Source organism: Linepithema humile, chromosome 7, assembly GCF_040581485.1.
Source record: "Linepithema humile isolate Giens D197 chromosome 7, Lhum_UNIL_v1.0, whole genome shotgun sequence".
Lineage (NCBI taxonomy): Eukaryota > Metazoa > Arthropoda > Insecta > Hymenoptera > Formicidae > Linepithema > Linepithema humile.
The window spans coordinates 172,751-192,089 of NC_090134.1; the positions used below are offsets into that span (position 1 = coordinate 172,751).

The window sequence follows — 19,339 nt, forward strand, 5'->3', positions numbered from 1 at the left end:
ATGGCCTCATTGAATTGTTTGTTAATTTTACAGTTACATGTGTGTGTACTGACAAACCGCTGGTCAAGTTAAACGCATTTTAATAGCAAATTTAATTATGAATATCTCGATAATTTTCGATTAAACGTGTCAATTAATGTAATATTAATTGCGTGCCAGTTTGCCGGCCATATGTCAATATGCAATCTTGTTGCAAGGTAATTGGATGCGAATGCCGTCGAAATAACAATAAAACTCGTCGGCTGCGAAATTGAAATTTGAATAATTAGCATGGAATTGATATAGCCGCGCTAAGAGAGAGGGAGAGAGAGAGAGAGGCGCTGGCATTTATAACGCGCAAACTGGTTCTTCAGACATTTGTTATGCACATCGGGGGAGGAAAGTAGCGTAATCGTTTGCTAGCCGTCGGGATTATGCAGCGAGCTGGCAGTAATTCACCGTGCTGATTACGAGACAGGAAAAACTTGTATTATTTCATCGCGTGCCGCGTTCGTATAAACACTTTTATAGAATAGTTGCACGGTGCATGCGCTTATGACTTATACTTCTATCTTCATTAAAGTACACAACGTATCTAACTGCGCGGAGTTGTGCGTTTCGAGGGAAAGAGAAAATAATTCAAAGTTATTTGAAACCATCGTTTTAAACTATGCGCGATTTTTCGGATGTGCTTGATAATAATTGTTGAAACATTCTGAAAACAAAATTGTTTACGCGATAAATTATAATGCTAGCACAGAAATATCGATGTATGTAACACAACCTCAGAGAACGTAATATTAGATATAATCATCTATTTTAAGTCTTCGCTCTGCAAATAGCGGCAGATATTTGAATTGGCGTTCATCGCTATTCGATATATTCAATTTTTGCAAACCCCTGAAATCCATAAGCACGTATATATTAAATTTCAATAGATCTGGCGCGCAACGTGCTTAAATAAAACAATTGTAACACGAGTCGTATTTTGTAGTTCTGTCATGTGGAACAGAAGATTCTTTTGGATGGCTGCGTTTAATGTTATACTACACCGCGCGTTTGCACGTTGTGACGTTGTGACGTTTCTGTTCAAAAGCGGGTATACGTAGTACTTACCGTATCGATCTTCCCGTAGCCGCCACATATTGATATAAAATGCATTGCCGAGGCTGACACGTCACAGCTGATACTTACTTGACATCTGACCCATTTAACGATGAAATATGTTTCAAATATATTTACGTACTAATTGCAACATTTCTAAATTGGACAATTAAACGAACATATGTACGTCATCGAATAGTACGCCGTGAATAGAACGAAAAGTGAAAACGGTATCTAATTTAGACCGGATGTCTCAAAATTAGACATTAAATCATTACATATCAGCACCGATTCTTCAGTTGTTCTGAAATTGTATTTTCCCTTGATAAAAGCGAGCTGATCGAGCTATCCGGGACGTTATTATTTATTTCGAGACATCCCGTGCAATTTGTCTACATTTAACATACATGCGACCACGTTCGTAGTGACATCTCTACTGAAGGAGCCGAAAAGCTGGGAAATCGCAACTTTCGCGCGCGCATTTACAGCCAGTCGCATTGTCATTGAGACAGGCCGCGCGCAAAGTATCGCTTAATGGAATTAAGCGCTTTAGCAATAAACCACTTTTGCATCGCTCGATCGATCGCTCCGATGATTGTTCGTCGGTTCTCACCGACAAACTTCACCTTTTTCCGGTCTTTGCACATCAGCGTAAAAATCGATCGGCGCAAACTGTAAAGTGCGCGTCTGGAATATTCATACATACACATTTAGAAAAGTAAGTAAGGCAGTAACGCGATCGAAGCTTGAAGCGTAATAACGCGTGTATTAGATGGTGAAAACATGTATACGCTGTCGCAGATGTCACGTCGAGTGCAACGAACGATAGTCCGTACTTTCCTTTCCGTGACGGCGGTCGCACTATCAATCTCCGCGTTCGCGAGCGTTATATTGGACGGTATTTCTCTCGCCGCGAGATTCATACGTGGTTTCTCGGAAAATCCGCGTCGCCTCGTATTTCTCGTGAGATTCTTTGCCTCCACGTCGCGAAGCAATTCCGCGCGAATAAAATAGGAACTCTCATTCACGGAAATAGAAATATCGCTGGGGATCGCTGTTTACGCTGTTTACAGATAACTATATCTGAAAATATATATTGCGAGATTGAAATCACCATCTATATTTAATCTACTATAATACTTTGAAAATTTTTTCTGAATATCCAAACTCTTGATTTGTCAAATCTTGGACTTATTTTAAGAATCGCGGATGGAGGAACGACCGATCGGTGCGCGGCTTAGCAGATCGACGGGTCGATCGACGCAAGAGAAGAAAGTTCAGACTTCCCAGCTTGGCGGGCGATAATTTTTTCAGGGAAAAGAGTACCTGCAGAACCATGGTGCTGACCACGGCACCAGCGACGGGTACGAGGTTCAATTCTAGCCACTCCTCACCCGCTCTTAGGCAACCCCGCTCGAATATACTCCTCTCTCCCGTCTGCATCGGCCCGAGGGGGTAAATAGAAATGATTTAAAAAGCCGGCACACACAAGGGTCTTTGTTCGGGTTTAGAGGCTCGAAATTACGCCATCGTCGTGGTTGCGGTGCGTCGATAACACGAGAGTAAACACCGATATCTCGCCCCGTTTCCGACGACAACAAAGGGTGTGTTCTTCAAAGGGCGTGAATGAAGAAACGACCCGCGACTTTTCTCTTAATCGCGATCCACGACGACGTAGATACATTCTTATGCAGCTCGCGAGAGCGCCCACAAAGCATACCCCAGAGAGAGAGAGAGAGAGAGAGAGAGAGAGAGAGAGAGAGAGAGAAACTTAAGAGAGTTTATCGACTGATGCACGGGCATTACTTAGCGGTACTAAACCACAGGGGGAAAATAAGAGAAACGTAATAAGGTGCTGCTCGCTATGGCGCGAAGCCGCCCGAGTGCGAGTCTACTGTAACGAGCGAGAGACGCATTCGCGTTGAGCGCACGCATAAACATGATTTTCTTCCGCGTTACGTATTTTTATGGAATCTGTCTGCGGCGGTTCGTATTGTTTGGAAATTATATGCGCTTTTGAAATTGGTCGAATGCGATTTCCATCTCGGATTTAATTCGCATTAATTTCTACATACGTGTCCGACGTGGTCCGCGTAATACATACGAGTATATCGATGACGCTTAAATATATACCAGCTCGGAAAAAGCTCTTTATCGTTATTTATTTATTCGCGTTTTATCGGCTCGTAATATATCGTGGCGCATTAACGGTGGCTCGGCAAAAAAATATAATTAAGCGATGGAGCTTCTCGATGAAAGCGTAATTAGCGAGCGCGAGCTTCAAGCCATTATACATCGCGAATGATATACCTACTCTTAAAATAGAAGCCGGCACAAAAGTTCTTATCCCTTCTCTACCCCCCCCCCCCCTCGTTCTTTGGACTCGACCATTTTCTCTCTAATTAAGTTCCACGGTTTCTTGACCCGGATCGTTTTTGCTCGCCGCTTGTAGACATTGTGTAATCGCGCGCGCGCGTGCGCGAGTGCGCGGCCCGACGGCAAAACTACCCCGGAGAACTACCCCTTCGCTATCTTCCTCGTATCTGAACTCGCGCGATAGAGCTCGATTCCAAAGACAAATTATTCGGCCCCTCCGAGGCACGTTCCACTTGGTTTACTGTACTTTCGTAACGGTGGCACGAAATGACGCAAGTTTCGAATCGGAAACAAGGCGAAACTAGAAACGACCGGAATGCTAGGGTGTCACTCGTAATGTGAGTGTAGAGTATAGGTCTTACAACGGTGACTGTCACACAGGTGAAAGAGATTATAGGATTTATCACAATGACAGGACTTTGATAAACTTAAGATAAACTTAATTGGAAATTGTTCAGACAAAAGACATGAGAAAGAGAGAAAAAGAAAATTATTGAATAGAAATAATAAATGTGTGAGGAAAGCTATCGCCCGATTTTCTATTACCTATTTGTTACTTGAATATTTTCTATCGATTGTTTGTTATTTAAATACTTTAATTAAAAATATTGAGCCAGTGTTAGCGAGTTAATGATGGCGAGATAGAAGCAGAATGCTGTACTTACGTAACTAGGCTTTCTAACATCGTAGCCGCATTGTTTATTTTTAATGATTTCCTGAAAGAAATAAAAAGACTGCTTAATATTTTAATAATAGGATTAATACTAATAATCGTATCAGAACGAAGAATTACATTAGGTTTTCGCTTGCAACAGCTAAAAGGCACGCCGCACGCTTCCCTCGAGCCGATATCGCTCGACGAACAATTGAAATAATTGTTGCGGTCCCAATCCTTCGGGCCTTCGATGCCGCAACATTGCAACTGAAAAATAAGACGACAAGTTTTATAATATAACAATACTATATTCGCATAAAAAATAATTGCTACATTCAACGATTTTTACATTCGTATTTTTTTGCATAGTAGTCGAGTGACAAATTTATCGCAGTATTCGCACATATGAGAATATTGTCTGCGGGGGCAGAGTCAAGAAATCGGGTGAAAAGTGCTTCGAGAGAATATTTAGCGTCACTGACGGAGTGCGGGCGACGCCGATGCAGCGCCGATATGATCAATCGCGGTCGAATTTGCGTTGAATGCCACGGGTGAATATGAATTTCAAAGACGTCATAAATAATTCTGGCTGCGCTGGAAATTGAGGCGGTGGAATATTAAATACGCCGATTTAGAGAGAGCCGGTCGGCTAAGAAGAAAAAGCACAGAGAGAAAGAACGAACCAGCGCGCGTTTGCCGAGGAAAATAGTACAAGAGGAACAAGGAATCTCGCTGCCGAGAGTCGGGTATTAAAGGAGAGAGAGAGAGAGGGAGAGAGAGAAAAAGGCCGGGTCGGATGATGTGGGTCGGTGGGATTCGGCGTCATTGGTCCAAGTCGCGAGACCTTCATTAAACCTCAATATCTGTCTTTTGTGCGAGCTCGGAGCGCCTTATTCTTCCTTTTCGGACCTACCCGTATGTATGTCCTCCATTGGTCAATTCAGCAATTTTTTCACACTGATCCCGTCGGCTGTTAAACAGCAAAGGCATATATGCTCTCTATAAAGCGTATGTATACTATTTCTGTTAAACATGGAAATTAATTCTGCACGCATATATGCCGTTGGGAGTGCCTTGTTTTGTGTTAGTCGTCGTTCAAGAGACAATCAATTCGGCGGATCTTGCAATTGATTGCATTTGGCGAAATTACTTCTGAGTAAATAATATGCCACGTTATCAATTAATATTGTGTTAATCAAACGCGCATATATATATATATATATATATATATATGCGCGCATTCCGCGATTTCGTCACATAATCAACGATGGGAATATCTCGTATTTCTCGCGCGGTTCTAGTCTAGCGGCGGAACGAGGATATTTTACATTTAATTAAGAAGCAGGAAAATGAATTACGCGGCGCGAAGAATATTAAATTCTCATTGGGATTAAAAAGAGAAAATCGATATGGGGAATATCACGAATTCAATTAATAACGACGGGGTTGCATGTGAGAGCGTTCCTTTTGTCGTTTCGCGACACGTGCTCCGTACAATTCGATTAATCAGACGATTCGTTATCGAGATATAAGAAGTGGCCATAACGCAAGGCCGATCGAGTAGGAAGAAGCACCGTGTGCTCGCGTGTGTGCATTGAATATACCGAAAAATAATAACAAGCAATAACCGATAGACTGCGTAATTTAGCTGATTTGTTTTTAGCGTCCTGGTCCGCGTTTTATTTTAATCATTCATGCGGTAACGTTTCAATTCGTTCCAATCAAATATTCATAATACGAAACACGACCGCGCAGAATATTCATACGAGATGCGAATGCGTCGAGTATTGAGATACGAGATACGAGTTTCCGATTATAACTCGATTTAATTATTATTCGCTCAATGCTACGTACAGGCAATATCAAGAGATATCAGCCAAAGACTCCGCGCGATTTGTCAACGCGATTTGTCAACGCGATTTCTGTTTGATGAAAATTGCATCGTTTAAATTAGTAAATTATACAACGATAAATATCCGTGAATAATAACAGCGCATTCAAGTCTTAATTTGTTTATACTCGCATCGTTATCGGAGAATGCATTGCGACTTCAAACGGTAGCGAAAAAGTTATCTTTAACTTTTCAGCCGAGACGCTTAACGTTGAAATATGTCCCGCGATACGGAATCGCCGAATGAAATATTCGCTACGGAAAAGTCGACTCGAGATTCCTTCGGGGATAGAATTTCTTCCGCGCTACCGGCGTACACGTCTCTCGTGATACGTCCTGTATATCGATCGGCGCGGGTCGAACCGGCCGAGTGAGCCAATTGATAAGTGGGATGGCGATGGTAAATACGCTCCGTGCCACCGCACCAAGTCCAAGTACTAAGCATTTCATTAACCGCCTATAAATGGTACTGAGTGAATCCCGACGGGGCCCAGACAATACAGTATACCGGCAACTCGGCGATGCCTCGGTTTCCCCGGGTTGATAGGATTGCCGGAATTGCGCGCCGGCATGCCGAGCGTCCCTATTGAAATCTCGTAAACCACAATTGGTCGGCCGGCCATCGATTAACGAGTTCTACGATGTTCCGCACGCTCTCGATCGCCCCGAAATCAGCTATTATATTTCCAAATTCGAGATGGTTCGACGCGTTATTACGACACGTTGTACAGCACGATTGGTCCTTTGCTTTATTTCTCACAATTGACACAATTGACAATTGACTTTAGATGCTTTAGCTCACAGTTGCTCCTTGCGAAACAAACACTTTCTATAGTATATATGCATATATGAAATGTCAATAAGAAATTCTTATTGTCCCTTCAAGAGGCAAGAACTATGAAATATGCTCCTACTTTATAGCAGTTATTGATGTTACAAGTCTTCGGAATTTGGTTGTTAACGTCTTCGCGTTAAACGCACTCAATTAGTTTAATTTCTGATGATCGTTGGATCATGAAAGCTATGATACAGCGCTCTTGATTAATTTTACTTGATTGAGTTTGTTAAAATATGAGTATTAATTATCGCGGCATATATATAATGACAGTCCACCGGGGTGTTGGACGCGATGGTGGTTCCACCGATGATGGAATTGCGGCGGTAATTCGATGCTTGTGGATTCATCAGCTGCCTCTCGGGCCCGCGTATTCAGACATTAACCGAATCAATTCGCAAATGTTTCCGTATGTACCCGCGGTGCACAATAATTTATGCGTGTATGGCTCTATCGATCGATAGATCCTATATACAATGCGTGCGTGTAACTATGAACGCGTTTAAGCTTATTACGACGCATTCCGACCGACTTTGCCCGTCCTCGTCGCAGTCGCAGTTTTTAGTTAAACCGAAATTCCATTAACCACGCGACGGATCCATCGGTTGAATTAATTCTCGCGGTTCCGCGCCGGATACTTGACCATACCTGTAAATCACTGTCGCGCTTTGTGCTCGTAAAGTATGGCGAGCCGAATGAAATTTTCGTTAGATCTAGCGGTAGTAACGTGTGGTGTAACACGGGAGCGCGTGTGCGGTTTATCGTCGACTAGCTTCTACTGATAGGATTACCGAAATTGCGGCAGTGTACCCGGGCGATTCTATTGAAATCTCATAAACCACAATTGGATGACCAGATATCGATTGTCGAATGCTACTATATTACGCGCCATTTGGACGCCGCGCGCGATCGAAAGCCGATCCGGCCAGATTTTCGTACTGCGGCGACTCGATAAAGTTTGCGCAAGCTTGCGTAGCGGGCGCCGTCTGACCGCACAATTTCCTGTGCTACTTAGGAATGCGCACGAATAGCTCGCTTTATACACATTCGCTTATTAAGGCCGCCGATACACGTTTGATTTCGGGAATTCGATACTTTGACGGGGTATCGTATGCGAGGGAAACGCGTATTGGAAATATGCTGGTGTAACCGCGACGAGGGAACGGTACGCGTTTTAATACGATTGAATAATTTTAATTAACTTGCCCAATCTTCTTGAATCCAGTCGATGAGATTCTGCTGATCAGGATCCTCTCTGTAATGGATGATGAACGCTTGGAAGCCCCCCGTAGCTTGTGACTTTATCTGTATAGCAAATAAAATGTACGCTAATTAACGTTGACATCAGATTAATAAAATATCACATTGAATGAACCATCTGCGCTCTGCAGCTTAATTACCAGGTGATTCCGGAATATGTTTTCTGGATTAATTTTTACTACATTAATTGGAAATTTATTTTAAACTATTTGTTAAAAATAAAAAAAAAATAAAAAAAGAGAATTGTCTATTAAGCTTGTGTAAAAATTTCATAATTTCTGCAAAGTTTTATTACAATTGGTCATTTCTGACTCGAGATGGGCTTCTTTAACGGGCGTTACGGGTGCTGCAGGTGCAAATGTTCAAGGTTGAATTTAACTTTCCGCCGGTTGTAAAGTAGAACGACGCACATTAAAACGCGAGCTGCGCGCGAGTTGTGGATATAATAGCGCATTTGTTGACCGTCCGAATTTTCTGTCGAAAGAAAATTCTCGTCGTGTTTAAAGGATACAGTTAATGGAATTAATTAGTAACCCAGGAAGTTGCAGCATAATTATACGCAAACTTGGTCGGCGCCCGGTTTAGACTGCTGCTCTACGTGTTCGTCTTTTTACGTACGCGTGCGCACGTGCATATACTCTCACACACAGCGAATGAGATTGTGAAATATGCACCGACGAATATTGCACAATGCATTCGGCTTATTCGCTTTGATAATTCAGGCATGCCTCTTGTAACCGCTGAATTAATAATTGTGGTAACGAGAAACGATTATGAATGAATGCAGCAAAATTATTTGAAGGAACGAGTACACTTGTCTTGGAAATGTTGCGTATAATTCTAGGATGGATTTTAGTAAAGTTGTGTATCCCATAAATTTCATTTGAGCGAATAATTAAATGCACGGCACATGCGAAAGATATTAAAACGATATTAAATTATAGTCGTAAAACGTTCTGTAATATTTTATTTTAATATTTACAAGATATATATATATATATATACGTGTTTATTTTTTACTGAAACTTGTACTGTAATTATTACTATGCGTGAATTCGCGAAATATAAATCTAAAAAGTGTTATAAAATGCAGAAAATATATAAATTACGCTGTAATACTTACCCAGTCTTTGAAGATGAATCCCAGGACACCGGCAGTCATTTCCATCAGCAGCAGTAGAGCCAGAAATATTGCGTACTACAACACGTAAAATTAATTTCATCAAATTTCTTTGAGAAATTAATTAGTATCCATTAGTGCCTTTCTTAGTAGCTTACTATTCATTAAAACCATCTTTTCATCAAGTGCCGTATGATTCGTTCCTTTTCAGGAGATTCTAATCTGAAGAATTCGCCGTCAAAGAAAACATGGAACCTCTGGTTTTAAGTACTTTTAAACGTTGCATTTCTCAAAGGACGAACTTTCGTTCAATCGCGCGGGGCGGTTGGCCAACTGATAGTTCATAGATATCACGTAACGAACCGGAAGCTCGATCAAAGTTCGAAGTTTCGAAAGATATTGGGCAATTAAAGTAATTCAGAGTGAACGTAATTGAATCCCATAGAGAAAAAGCTTACCGCGGCGAGGAGGCATGTGTTCTCTCGTAGCGCGCCGACGCATCCCGTGAAACCGATGATAAATGTCACTGTACCTGCAACAGAATAAATAGTATCGGGTACTTCGTCATAGTAGCGCAAAAGTAACGCAAAGAACGCGAATGCATTCATCAATGTATCGTATAATCGTAAGTTATGTGCGCGGGTACGCGCGTCCCACCGGCAAATTCATTCTCGCACCGATATTCTTCGTGTGAATTTCCAAGATACATTTGCAGGCTCGCTGCAAACTCTGTGGGAAAACCATGAAAACCCGAACTAGTCGGAAAGATTGAAAACGGCCAGGGAATATCAGCGGAAGTCGGGAAACGAGTTGTTTATACGACGATATTCGTTGATGTCCCGAATCGATATTATAAATCAACGTTCAGAGATGAGCGTACACATATTATATAACAAAATGGTAGTAAAATATAGTAATATTATTTTTTTCTAGTTTATTTACTGTTTATTTCATCGTATTTTTGCATTATCTTCATTTTATTTTTGTTTGCTCGGTTCTTTTTGTTTTTAATTTTTGATTCGCCAAGAGTTGGGAAAAGCAGAGTTTATTAGTCGGCAAAACCGGGAAATTCGGAGAGAGTTCTGGAATTTCATCTGTGTAACAACTCTGATTTACGAACATACGTTGCGTATACGTTACACGTTTGCGTTACAGGTTCGCGAACGCTAGTAGTTACACAAGTAATTATATTAAAATTCCTTCGCAATCCGGTTGAATTTCGTGGAAGCGCGTCATCAACAGCATATCGCGTTGCGCGACGATAATGCGGAATGTTTATGAAATTATCTACCACTCGCGGGCGAGCATATTGCGTAATGAGCGGTGGATCAATTCCACCGTGTACGTTAAGAAAAAATTTACGATCCAAAAAGCTCGAAATTTGCTAATCAATGTGCGTTCAAGTTTTTTCGCCTCTGAAATTTAATGCCGTTGCAACGCAAACATTGTTAATTTTTTAAGTAGTATAAAAAGATCTGCCCTGCGTAAAAGCGTAACGAATGATTAATGATAGAACTTGCATATGTTGTAGAAATAAATATGTAACAACTTGCAAACCAAAACGCGAAAGTTAAATTTTATTCACTTATATTAATTTTTGAAAATAAACAGCGAATATATTAAAATCGATTGCATTCATTAAATTCTTATGGCAAAAATAAATTCTTAGTCAGGTTGACAATGATTCTAAATGCACATGTAGAAAAATTCCTGCAAATTTTCACACAAACGTACTCGATGCATTAAAAATTAAAAGCTGCACCGAGAAAGCGATTATAAACCTGGCTATCGGACTTAATGAATTTTATCTGTCATCGAAAGTTATAAGATTTTAGGGTAAGCCCCGGAAATGAGGGAGGGAGGGAGGGCGAGAGTAACTTTTAATCCGAAGGTAAAATGGATATGGTAGTGTAAAACGAAGCTTTCGAGTAACTGAATAATTAGTCCGGAGTTACTTTCGAAACTTTTGTTAAGCCTTGCCGCAGACTAGAAGAAAATGGCAACGATGAAACGCTTTACGCTCGAACGAAAAAGTTGTCGAAGAAAAACGAAGACTGTGAATATAGAAACGTGTATCTACTTGAAAGTGCAGTTGGAAAATTTTTATATAGGATAAGGCTATTACGGAACGTATTCTGTATCCACATTGTACCTAAAGATGTAAAATTTATTTTATTATAAATTTCCATGAATCGCGCGCGTTATTAGCGAGTGATGAGATTGTCGCCGCTGAAGGAGCGTCGTGTCACTTACGCTGCACCTCCGCTGGCATTCGCGTTAATATTTCGCGCACGATCAATGTTTCATAAAGGCAATGGTAGGTGTGAAGCAATGACCGACAGGGCTTTGCCGTCCTCGCAATATCGCGACACGTTGCTTTATTATATGGTAATAAAATTGCATGAAAGGCAGACGCGTCTGTTTGATCTTGTCTCGTGACACGCGGATATAACGGCGAGTGTGAACTGATGATATTTGTTGATTTCAGCCGGTTTTCACTGACTAAAAAATCCATAAGGCGGATACATCGAATGACTCAAGTTGCCCGTACTTGCTTTCCTTTATGGATTTTTCAAATAATTTAAATTTGATTTTTTACACAAGGCATAAATTTGATGTCACATCTTGATATCAAGTTTTGTCATATTTACCCGTGATACGTAAATTTATGGATGTTTTGTTGGACGCGTTCAAAATTGTTCGACATTGCGTGCGATTAAAAGCGGAACATACAGAAGCGAAAATCAGAACATCGCACTCAATTGATCGAATTTATTTAAGCATGATAAATAAACGTAATCCGGGATTTAATGTTTCTCTTTGCGTGAGTTGCGATTTATTGGGAACGCTGCGCGGTTTTAGCGAGCAATAGCTAATAACTTCAGTTGGATTGTCGAACATGCGTTCACCAAACAAGGTTTACATCAGGATTGATAAACTTTGGTATGCGGATTAATACAAAGAAAAACGTATTGATATCATTAGAAATTTTTGGGATAATCATTAAGTTTCAAAAAATGCTATTAAATGGCAGAAATGCACCATCAACACTTATATTTAATGATAACTTATATTTAAACGTAATTATTTTGGATAAAATGTAATATTTCGGATAAAAACGTAAACGATTATCGCGGATGCCGTTATAATTTCTAAGGTAGCGTATCTAAGTCTAAAGTGTTGTTATCTGGCAACCGTTCCACTAAATTAAGCAAACCGGAAGAGGTAGAGTTACTCGTCAAAGTAAATGGAAGTAATTGGAGCATGGGATAATCGAAAGCCGGGCTCAGGTCGATAGAGCACGCTACGCAAGTACGAAATAATTAACAAGTGTATCCTTTTCCCAAGTACACAAGGTGCACGTAATGAGGAAATGTCGATTATTTCGATGAAGATGCCGCTGAAACGGCGGCTGATACTTGTACCATTTTTCCATAAATTTTGCTCCGGATTACACGCCGTTGTATAAAGATTTTCTTTAAGAGGTGCTTTATTAACGTTTGATCAGCTGCAACGGAGATTCGAAATCTCAAGTACTGCTGCGCTGAACAAACGTTTAACGACTCAAAGTTAAACAACGAGCGAGCCCGTCGCGCGCTTTGTTTCTACGGAATTAAATATTAGTGCAAATACCATTTTGAACTACAAATATTAAAATAATAACGGCTTACGTAGCGCAATGGATAACGAAATTAATTGAATACATTTATTTTTTCGGAACAGAAACAACGTATAAAGCAACGAATATAAATTCTACGGCTGCATGACAGTCGTGTCAGATATACCTATTATTATTATTATTATTAATCTCCTCCTTTCTCTCTCTCTGTTTTGTATATAATATAATTTAGATTAGCCACGAATATACACCTTTAAATGCTCTGAAATTAAGTTGAAATAATTTTTGTTACCGAATCATCCCGAATCAGGACGGAGGCGAAGCGAGCATGCTTTTTTCAGTCTCTATTCCACAATATTCGCCATTTCCTGCGAACTTGGAGGGGATCGTGGGCAAACAAATAGGTGAGCTCCCGCAAATCGGTCCCTTCCCTCGTACCACTCGAGTGGTCTCCCGCGTATCGTCCGTTGTTCTTCCGGCGTAGCGGATCACGTACAAATTCGATTTGGGCCGCACGACGTCCCGCAGAGAACGGGTTGGATCTCAGGCCAGCCGCGTGCAACCAGTTTGAATTTGGTCACCGAGCATTCCCGGAAGCATTCTCGCCATTACGGTTCGACTAGACCGCGCGCGGCTGACCGCTTCGCGAGCGCGAGCGGCTTTCCGGAGCGCGGAATCTCCCGGAATCCACGTGTACACCCAGCGGTAATCCGACTTATGGGATCTCGATTCGCGGCGGCGGCGGCGGCGGCGGAGATGGCAGCAACAGTAGCAACAGTAGCAGCGGAGTTTCAGAATGTCACTCTCTCACGGCCGGAAACGTGACGCCCGCAACCCCGGCGCACTTCCGAGAGAGGACCGACGAAATAAATCGGACGGATAAACCTCGTCCTAATTTTATGTCCAACGCTCCGCCGCCCGCTCGTATCCAATTAAAACTTTGGCACCGCGCTGGAGCGAGAGAGAGAGAGAGGGGGGGGGGAGGAAGAGAGAAAGAGAAAGAGAGGGAGAACGGAAGTGGAACCCAGACCGGGCGCGCAATCTGCGTCTATTTGCCGGCGAGACGCACGTATTAGCTGACGGAATATTACATTCGCGTCGCGGAGATGGAGAGAGAGTCTGTAGTGGTTAATGGAAATGTATCGAGGCCGACGGCAAACGCGCTTTCTGTCAGCAAATCCTGAGCCCTTCGAATTCAATGTGTATATTTTAATTAGCGTTCCGCCGGGCCTTCCAAATCCTCACAAGCTTTTCTATGTGTTTCGGCGATATTTACAGTTCTTCGAATTGAAAAGTTTTTCGTTGACAGAAATGCGGATTTAATGCGTTTAAAGTTACACGAGGGCTTACGCTTCGATATTTGAAACAGTTGCGACAATTTTGCCAATAAAAATCGATTCAAGCTTTCACGTGGAATCGCACTAATCGTTTGTACTAATCGTTTTGTACTAATACCGTGACGTCTTTATATGTGCTAATGACCGTGCGCATCATGCGATTCAGCGTTACGCGAGAATAGATCGTGACCGACAAAAAGCGGCTCTTTCCCTCGCGCATTGGCAAAACGCACCCTTTACGGCCGGTAATGTCGCGTGCACATAGCTTATCTTCCGCCCTCGCGGCAAGGGAATTGTGTCGTTACCTTTGGGACTCTGATTCATAGGACTTTGCGCATTCGCCGAGGTCGCGGTATCATTTATACATTACCGCTATACAGTCCCGACATTATTTTTCATCCCGTCATTCCGCCTAATTTACTCGACGCTTTATGAGAGAGCGACTCGCCCCGGGAACCACTGATCATTTCCTCTCTCTTTCACACACACACACACACACACACACACACACACACACACACACACTCTCTCTCTCTCTCTCTCTCTCTCTCTCTCTCTCTCTCGCGCGCGCGCGCGCGCGCGCGCGCGCGCTAGCTGTGTTAATTGAAATGAGTTTATTATGTTGCAGCCACGACCGCAACAATATTGCAAATACGTTCCGCTTCGATAAATGTTTATTTGACAAACAAAACTATCCGTTCCTCGAAGGAGAAAAATTGGCGACATCAACAATTGCGTAATTATTAATCGTGAGCTGTTGAATAAAATTTGCCGACTGTAATAATACTTCAATCATCTGCACAATAAAAAAATCTTCATGTAAAAAACTATACCGATATCGTAATATGTGTATCGATGAACGTTTAAAAAAATAATTGTCGTTTCGCTTTTGATAATATAATGAAAAACGCTACTTTTTTCTCTTTATCTCTATCTTTCTTTTGCTTTCTGCTTTAAAAATAGTTCAATTTCTAGTTTAGTTTAGCTTTATTTGGGGAAGAAATTAAATTTACATTAGAACTTAAATTATTTATGTTGATATTTAACCTAGTTAGTTAAATTATTGCGTATATTTAAGGTATGTTAAATAATGAAACAAATTTTTCACTATTTTCACTCTATTAGTTCTCCATTCGAAGTTTTTTTAGCACATTATTAAAGAAGCGTGCAAATCAGACGAGCAAGACAAAAATTTTCTTCCCGATTCAATGTATAGAGTTCTCTGAAAGCGAAGCGCAGAGCGCGTGCTCGAATAATAACACGATAAGATATTGAATTTCAGCTTCAGACAGAAGCCAGACTTCAAAGCATCGCTATATCTCTGTTCGCGTTGTAACGAGTCTCGGTCGAATGATTATAAGAAGTAGAAACGGTAAATAATCTGTCTCGACGTTATAATGTTCTTAAATTTTTCTCTTCCGAAAGAAAATGACATCTACAGGATGTCCAACAATTTGCGACTCTAATTTTAATGATTAATTCTCCGTCAAGACTGAAAAGAAAAAAATGACGAGAAAATATGTGATTTCCAATGAAAATATGCGGCCTCAATACGCTAGTCTTCCTGATAGAGTTTAAACTACCCGAAAAATTCACGACTATTCGGACACCTTAATTTCCGACCTGCGCGCTGTGCTTCGTTTCTGAGAGATAGAGTACGGCGTTATCCAAATTACAAATCCGTGCTATTGTTGGTTGCGCGAGGAAAACGCGCGAAATTTTGTGGACGTATTAGAACAAATGTCGCCCTCAGGCAGTTTTATAAGGCCACTGCGCGCGCCCGAGCGGCGTTAATACAGAAATTAAGTTACGGCGAAAATAGCGACGGCGCGCTCGTGCGAAATGTTTTCGCCGACGGAAGCGATAGCTACTTCGCAGGCAGTTCCGAGGAAAAATTGCGATAGCTGTCTCCGGTCCCGGAAACGCACCGAAGTGAAACTGCGATTCTCGCTATAATCAACTGGCGCATTATTGAAATTGTGCCTTTATTACCCTGCCTTTATTACGGCTCGCCTTTTGTTATAAAAATCTACGCTAGTACAATTTTTTTAATTGTATTATGTAAAAAATATTAGACATTACAGATATTTTTATAAAAATATTTAAATTCTAAAAATTCGTGATTTAGAAACTTGAAGATTTGAAGAGATAATTTGCCCGTTAGCAGTCCAAGTTTACTATCTTTCGTATTACTCACGCGTTAATTTAACCGGGGATCTCGACATATTTTCCCAAGGGTGACATTATGTCCGATAACGTTGTTAAGTGGCCAATATCACAGAAACAACTCCGCGTGCGAAAGGAGTTAAAATCTCTGGCAGTCACTCTCCACCGAGGTCGCACGTTCTAATTAGGATTTACCGTCCTTCATAAAACTTGGTCCGGCGACACTCGAAGTCGCTATAACTCTCCATACGAGTCTCCGAGAGTCGCAGGATGAGTAACATAGAGAGAGAGAGAGAGAGAGAGAGAGAGAGAGAGAGAGAGAGAAGAACCGGTACTCACCGACTAGAATGAGGATAAATGCTGGATCGAGCGCGATGTTTGTGAGGCGGGACAGGTTGTTGAAGGTGTCCTTTTCGGTCCATGCCCAGACGCCCACCGCCATGATGCCTAGACCCAGCCACTGCGAGAAAGAGGAAGAAAAAGGCGGTGAGAGTTAGAGATTGGCTTAAGTGAAGACGAATATCGGCGGTAAGTTCCGGCCAACCGGAAACTTCTCGCAAACTGTTTTCGCGTCGTCTGCCATATTTTCGACTGGAGTTTTTCGATTATCTCGACAAGAGTAACGTAAATTTCATTTAGCAATGCATTGGGTTATCGTACAAAAGGGAATTCTATTATATTCGCTCACCCTATATTTATCGAGGAAAATTGCAGACTAAACAATCAATAATTCTTGCAAAAGAAATAATTGTTTGAAATTAAAACAGTTATCGCAGCCTCCATGTACTTTTTCCATTCAGAACCGGATTAGGGAAAAAGGAATTATCCGTGAAATGAACACCTTTGATCATTGGGCCAATGTAATTGCCCGCGAGTGCAAAAAGTTAACATACACGTATGCGCGTTCATGCATGGTTTGTGCGCTCCGGAGAGACAGAACCACTCGGCGAAATTGCGCGTCGAGATCTCGATTATACGGATCCGGTCGTGTGGCACACGCGATTGCGCCGCGGATGCGATTACCCACGGATAATGAGAAAAGCGCTGTGGGAGAAGGAAAAAAAGGAAGGAAATCGAACGAGAATAGGGTCTAACGGCTTTCGACCCTTAACGCTCTCGTGGAAGGCCTTTCGCCGTGCACGCGTAGTTACGTTTCAAATAGTTCGCAAACGACAAAGGTTTGCAGAGTGCTGGCCCTAACCAGCCCGTTCCGTTAGCGAATCTTTCCGCTTGCGTTTTTAAGGCTGGTCCACGAGGCTTTGTGATTTCCGTGGATCAAGCGTAAGCAGGGGTATTCTCGCACGCTCTCACTGAAATCGATCGTTACGAATTCTCTATCGCTGTATCGCGTGCCAATTAAATTGGCAAATCTAACGTTCTTCATTGTCGTCCATATAAATACAATATTGTTATATATTTTAATAATATATATTTTATCTGTTATTATCAATTTTGATTTTTATTCCATTTTATTAACGATTCATGTCCAAGAGATAGAGCTGCTTAATCGCGCGCGCGCGCGCGAAGGTGAAACGCGCAATTTAACTCCGTTAATCAAGCGAGCGGCATACAATGTAGCTTTAATATTAGTCTGACCGACGTGTGGCAACCACATTTGCGGAGAGATTGATATTCGGCGTCGTGCATTTGCTGACGTTAAATCCACGCAATTACCAATGACACACGTAGTGCGCGTTCGCATGACAAGACCGACTTAACTCGAAGTAGCTGCAACACCTGAGGCTGTGCCCGATAACGCGTATGCATCTTGCAGGGGTAATCGGCTTTAATCCCCCGGGGGCTCAGTTTATGACAGTGCGCATAACTATTCTGCGTTTGCTTTACCTTCGATAATTTGCGCTTCGCGCCAGGCGGAATGAATGGGTCATGTGGCCTTTTATAGCAAGCCTTAAAAAACGGAGCAACATTTCAAATCGTTAGAAATCGTTGAATCGCGCAGGATTTATCTGCGTGTACATTGTAACTAAATACCGCTGGCTACTATAATCTGTCTAGACTTTTGTATAATAGAGACCGCTATCGCTCTCTCGACTCAATTCGCGGCAATTATTTAGTTTTGCAAGTTTTGTGCGCGGATCATGCAATGTCGCCGGTGGCGTACGCGGATACTCACGTAAAAATTCGATCGTAAGTTAAACGACGTGTATACGCTATTGTCCGCGATAATATCTCACGAACGAACGAACGTGGGCGGCCTTTTTTTAGCGCTGCGACCGATTTGACGGAAGCTGAAAAAGGGGCGCGGACGAAAAGAATTGTCCGACACGTTTGAATTGTGTGAAATCCATTCACGATAAATCATTTGTCGAAGTCAAAATACACGCATGCACGCGTACATACACGACCGACCGTAAATATAGCCCGGAATGCACGGTATTTGCGTAGCAACTAGTGTGCCAATTTGTTAGTGCGGTGAAATCACCGGTGAATGATCACGGACACTAAATGGTCACTTTAATTTATAGCTGTACAGTTATATAGTGTTCTATCCCGCCTGTCGGGATATAGTTGTATTTGTTTATGCAATTATTTATATTCACTGATGCATCCATGCGTTCGTGAAAGCATTTTGCGAGCCGGACTTCTCGTCGGACGCGTCAATTATTGGCCGATCGGCGTGTATCGACGAACGAACGAAAAAGAGAGAAAGGAGCATGCCGTGAGTCAGACGACCTCCCCACGATTTTTGCGCGCGTCGCTCTCCTTTCGATATATGAATAATTTTTTTTTTTTTTTTTTTTAAACGCGGAGATTCGTCGCTCGCGTTGGCGAGGTTTTATTTGCGTTGGCGACCAGCCGTTAATAAAAATCATCGCTCGAGACCGACGACGGTATTTCGCTCTCTCGCCTCCTGGACATCGCCGGCGCAATTGCTCTGGAATTGTGCGATGCAACTTTGATGCGCGAGAGAAGGCCGCGCTAAAGCGGGGAAAAAAAGAGAGGTTCGGATAGCATTCGACCCTCCCCGCGAACACA

The 19,339-nt window shown here is 42.0% G+C and overlaps 1 protein-coding gene and 1 long non-coding RNA gene across 4 annotated transcripts in view; one reads left to right on the forward strand and one right to left on the reverse strand.

Annotated features, from left to right (window-relative positions):
- LOC137001157 (uncharacterized) overlaps positions 1 to 19,339 on the forward strand; it is a 113,030-nt gene that overhangs the window by 30,341 nt on the left and 63,350 nt on the right. The window lies entirely within an intron of this gene.
- Positions 1 to 19,339, reverse strand: part of Tsp26A (Tetraspanin 26A) — a 106,493-nt gene that overhangs the window by 10,608 nt on the left and 76,546 nt on the right. For 2 of the 3 annotated variants that reach the window (XM_012377939.2, XM_012377938.2), the window contains exons 2-8: positions 16,682 to 16,802; positions 9,679 to 9,752; positions 9,224 to 9,298; positions 8,047 to 8,145; positions 4,253 to 4,381; positions 4,125 to 4,175; positions 2,410 to 2,520 (exon numbers count right to left, since the gene is read on the reverse strand). In XM_012377939.2, coding sequence (XP_012233362.1) covers positions 2,410 to 2,520; positions 4,125 to 4,175; positions 4,253 to 4,381; positions 8,047 to 8,145; positions 9,224 to 9,298; positions 9,679 to 9,752; positions 16,682 to 16,802 — 660 coding nt within the window. The remainder of the gene's footprint in view (positions 1 to 2,409; positions 2,521 to 4,124; positions 4,176 to 4,252; positions 4,382 to 8,046; positions 8,146 to 9,223; positions 9,299 to 9,678; positions 9,753 to 16,681; positions 16,803 to 19,339) is intronic. The other variant, XM_012377936.2, reaches the window with a different exon arrangement.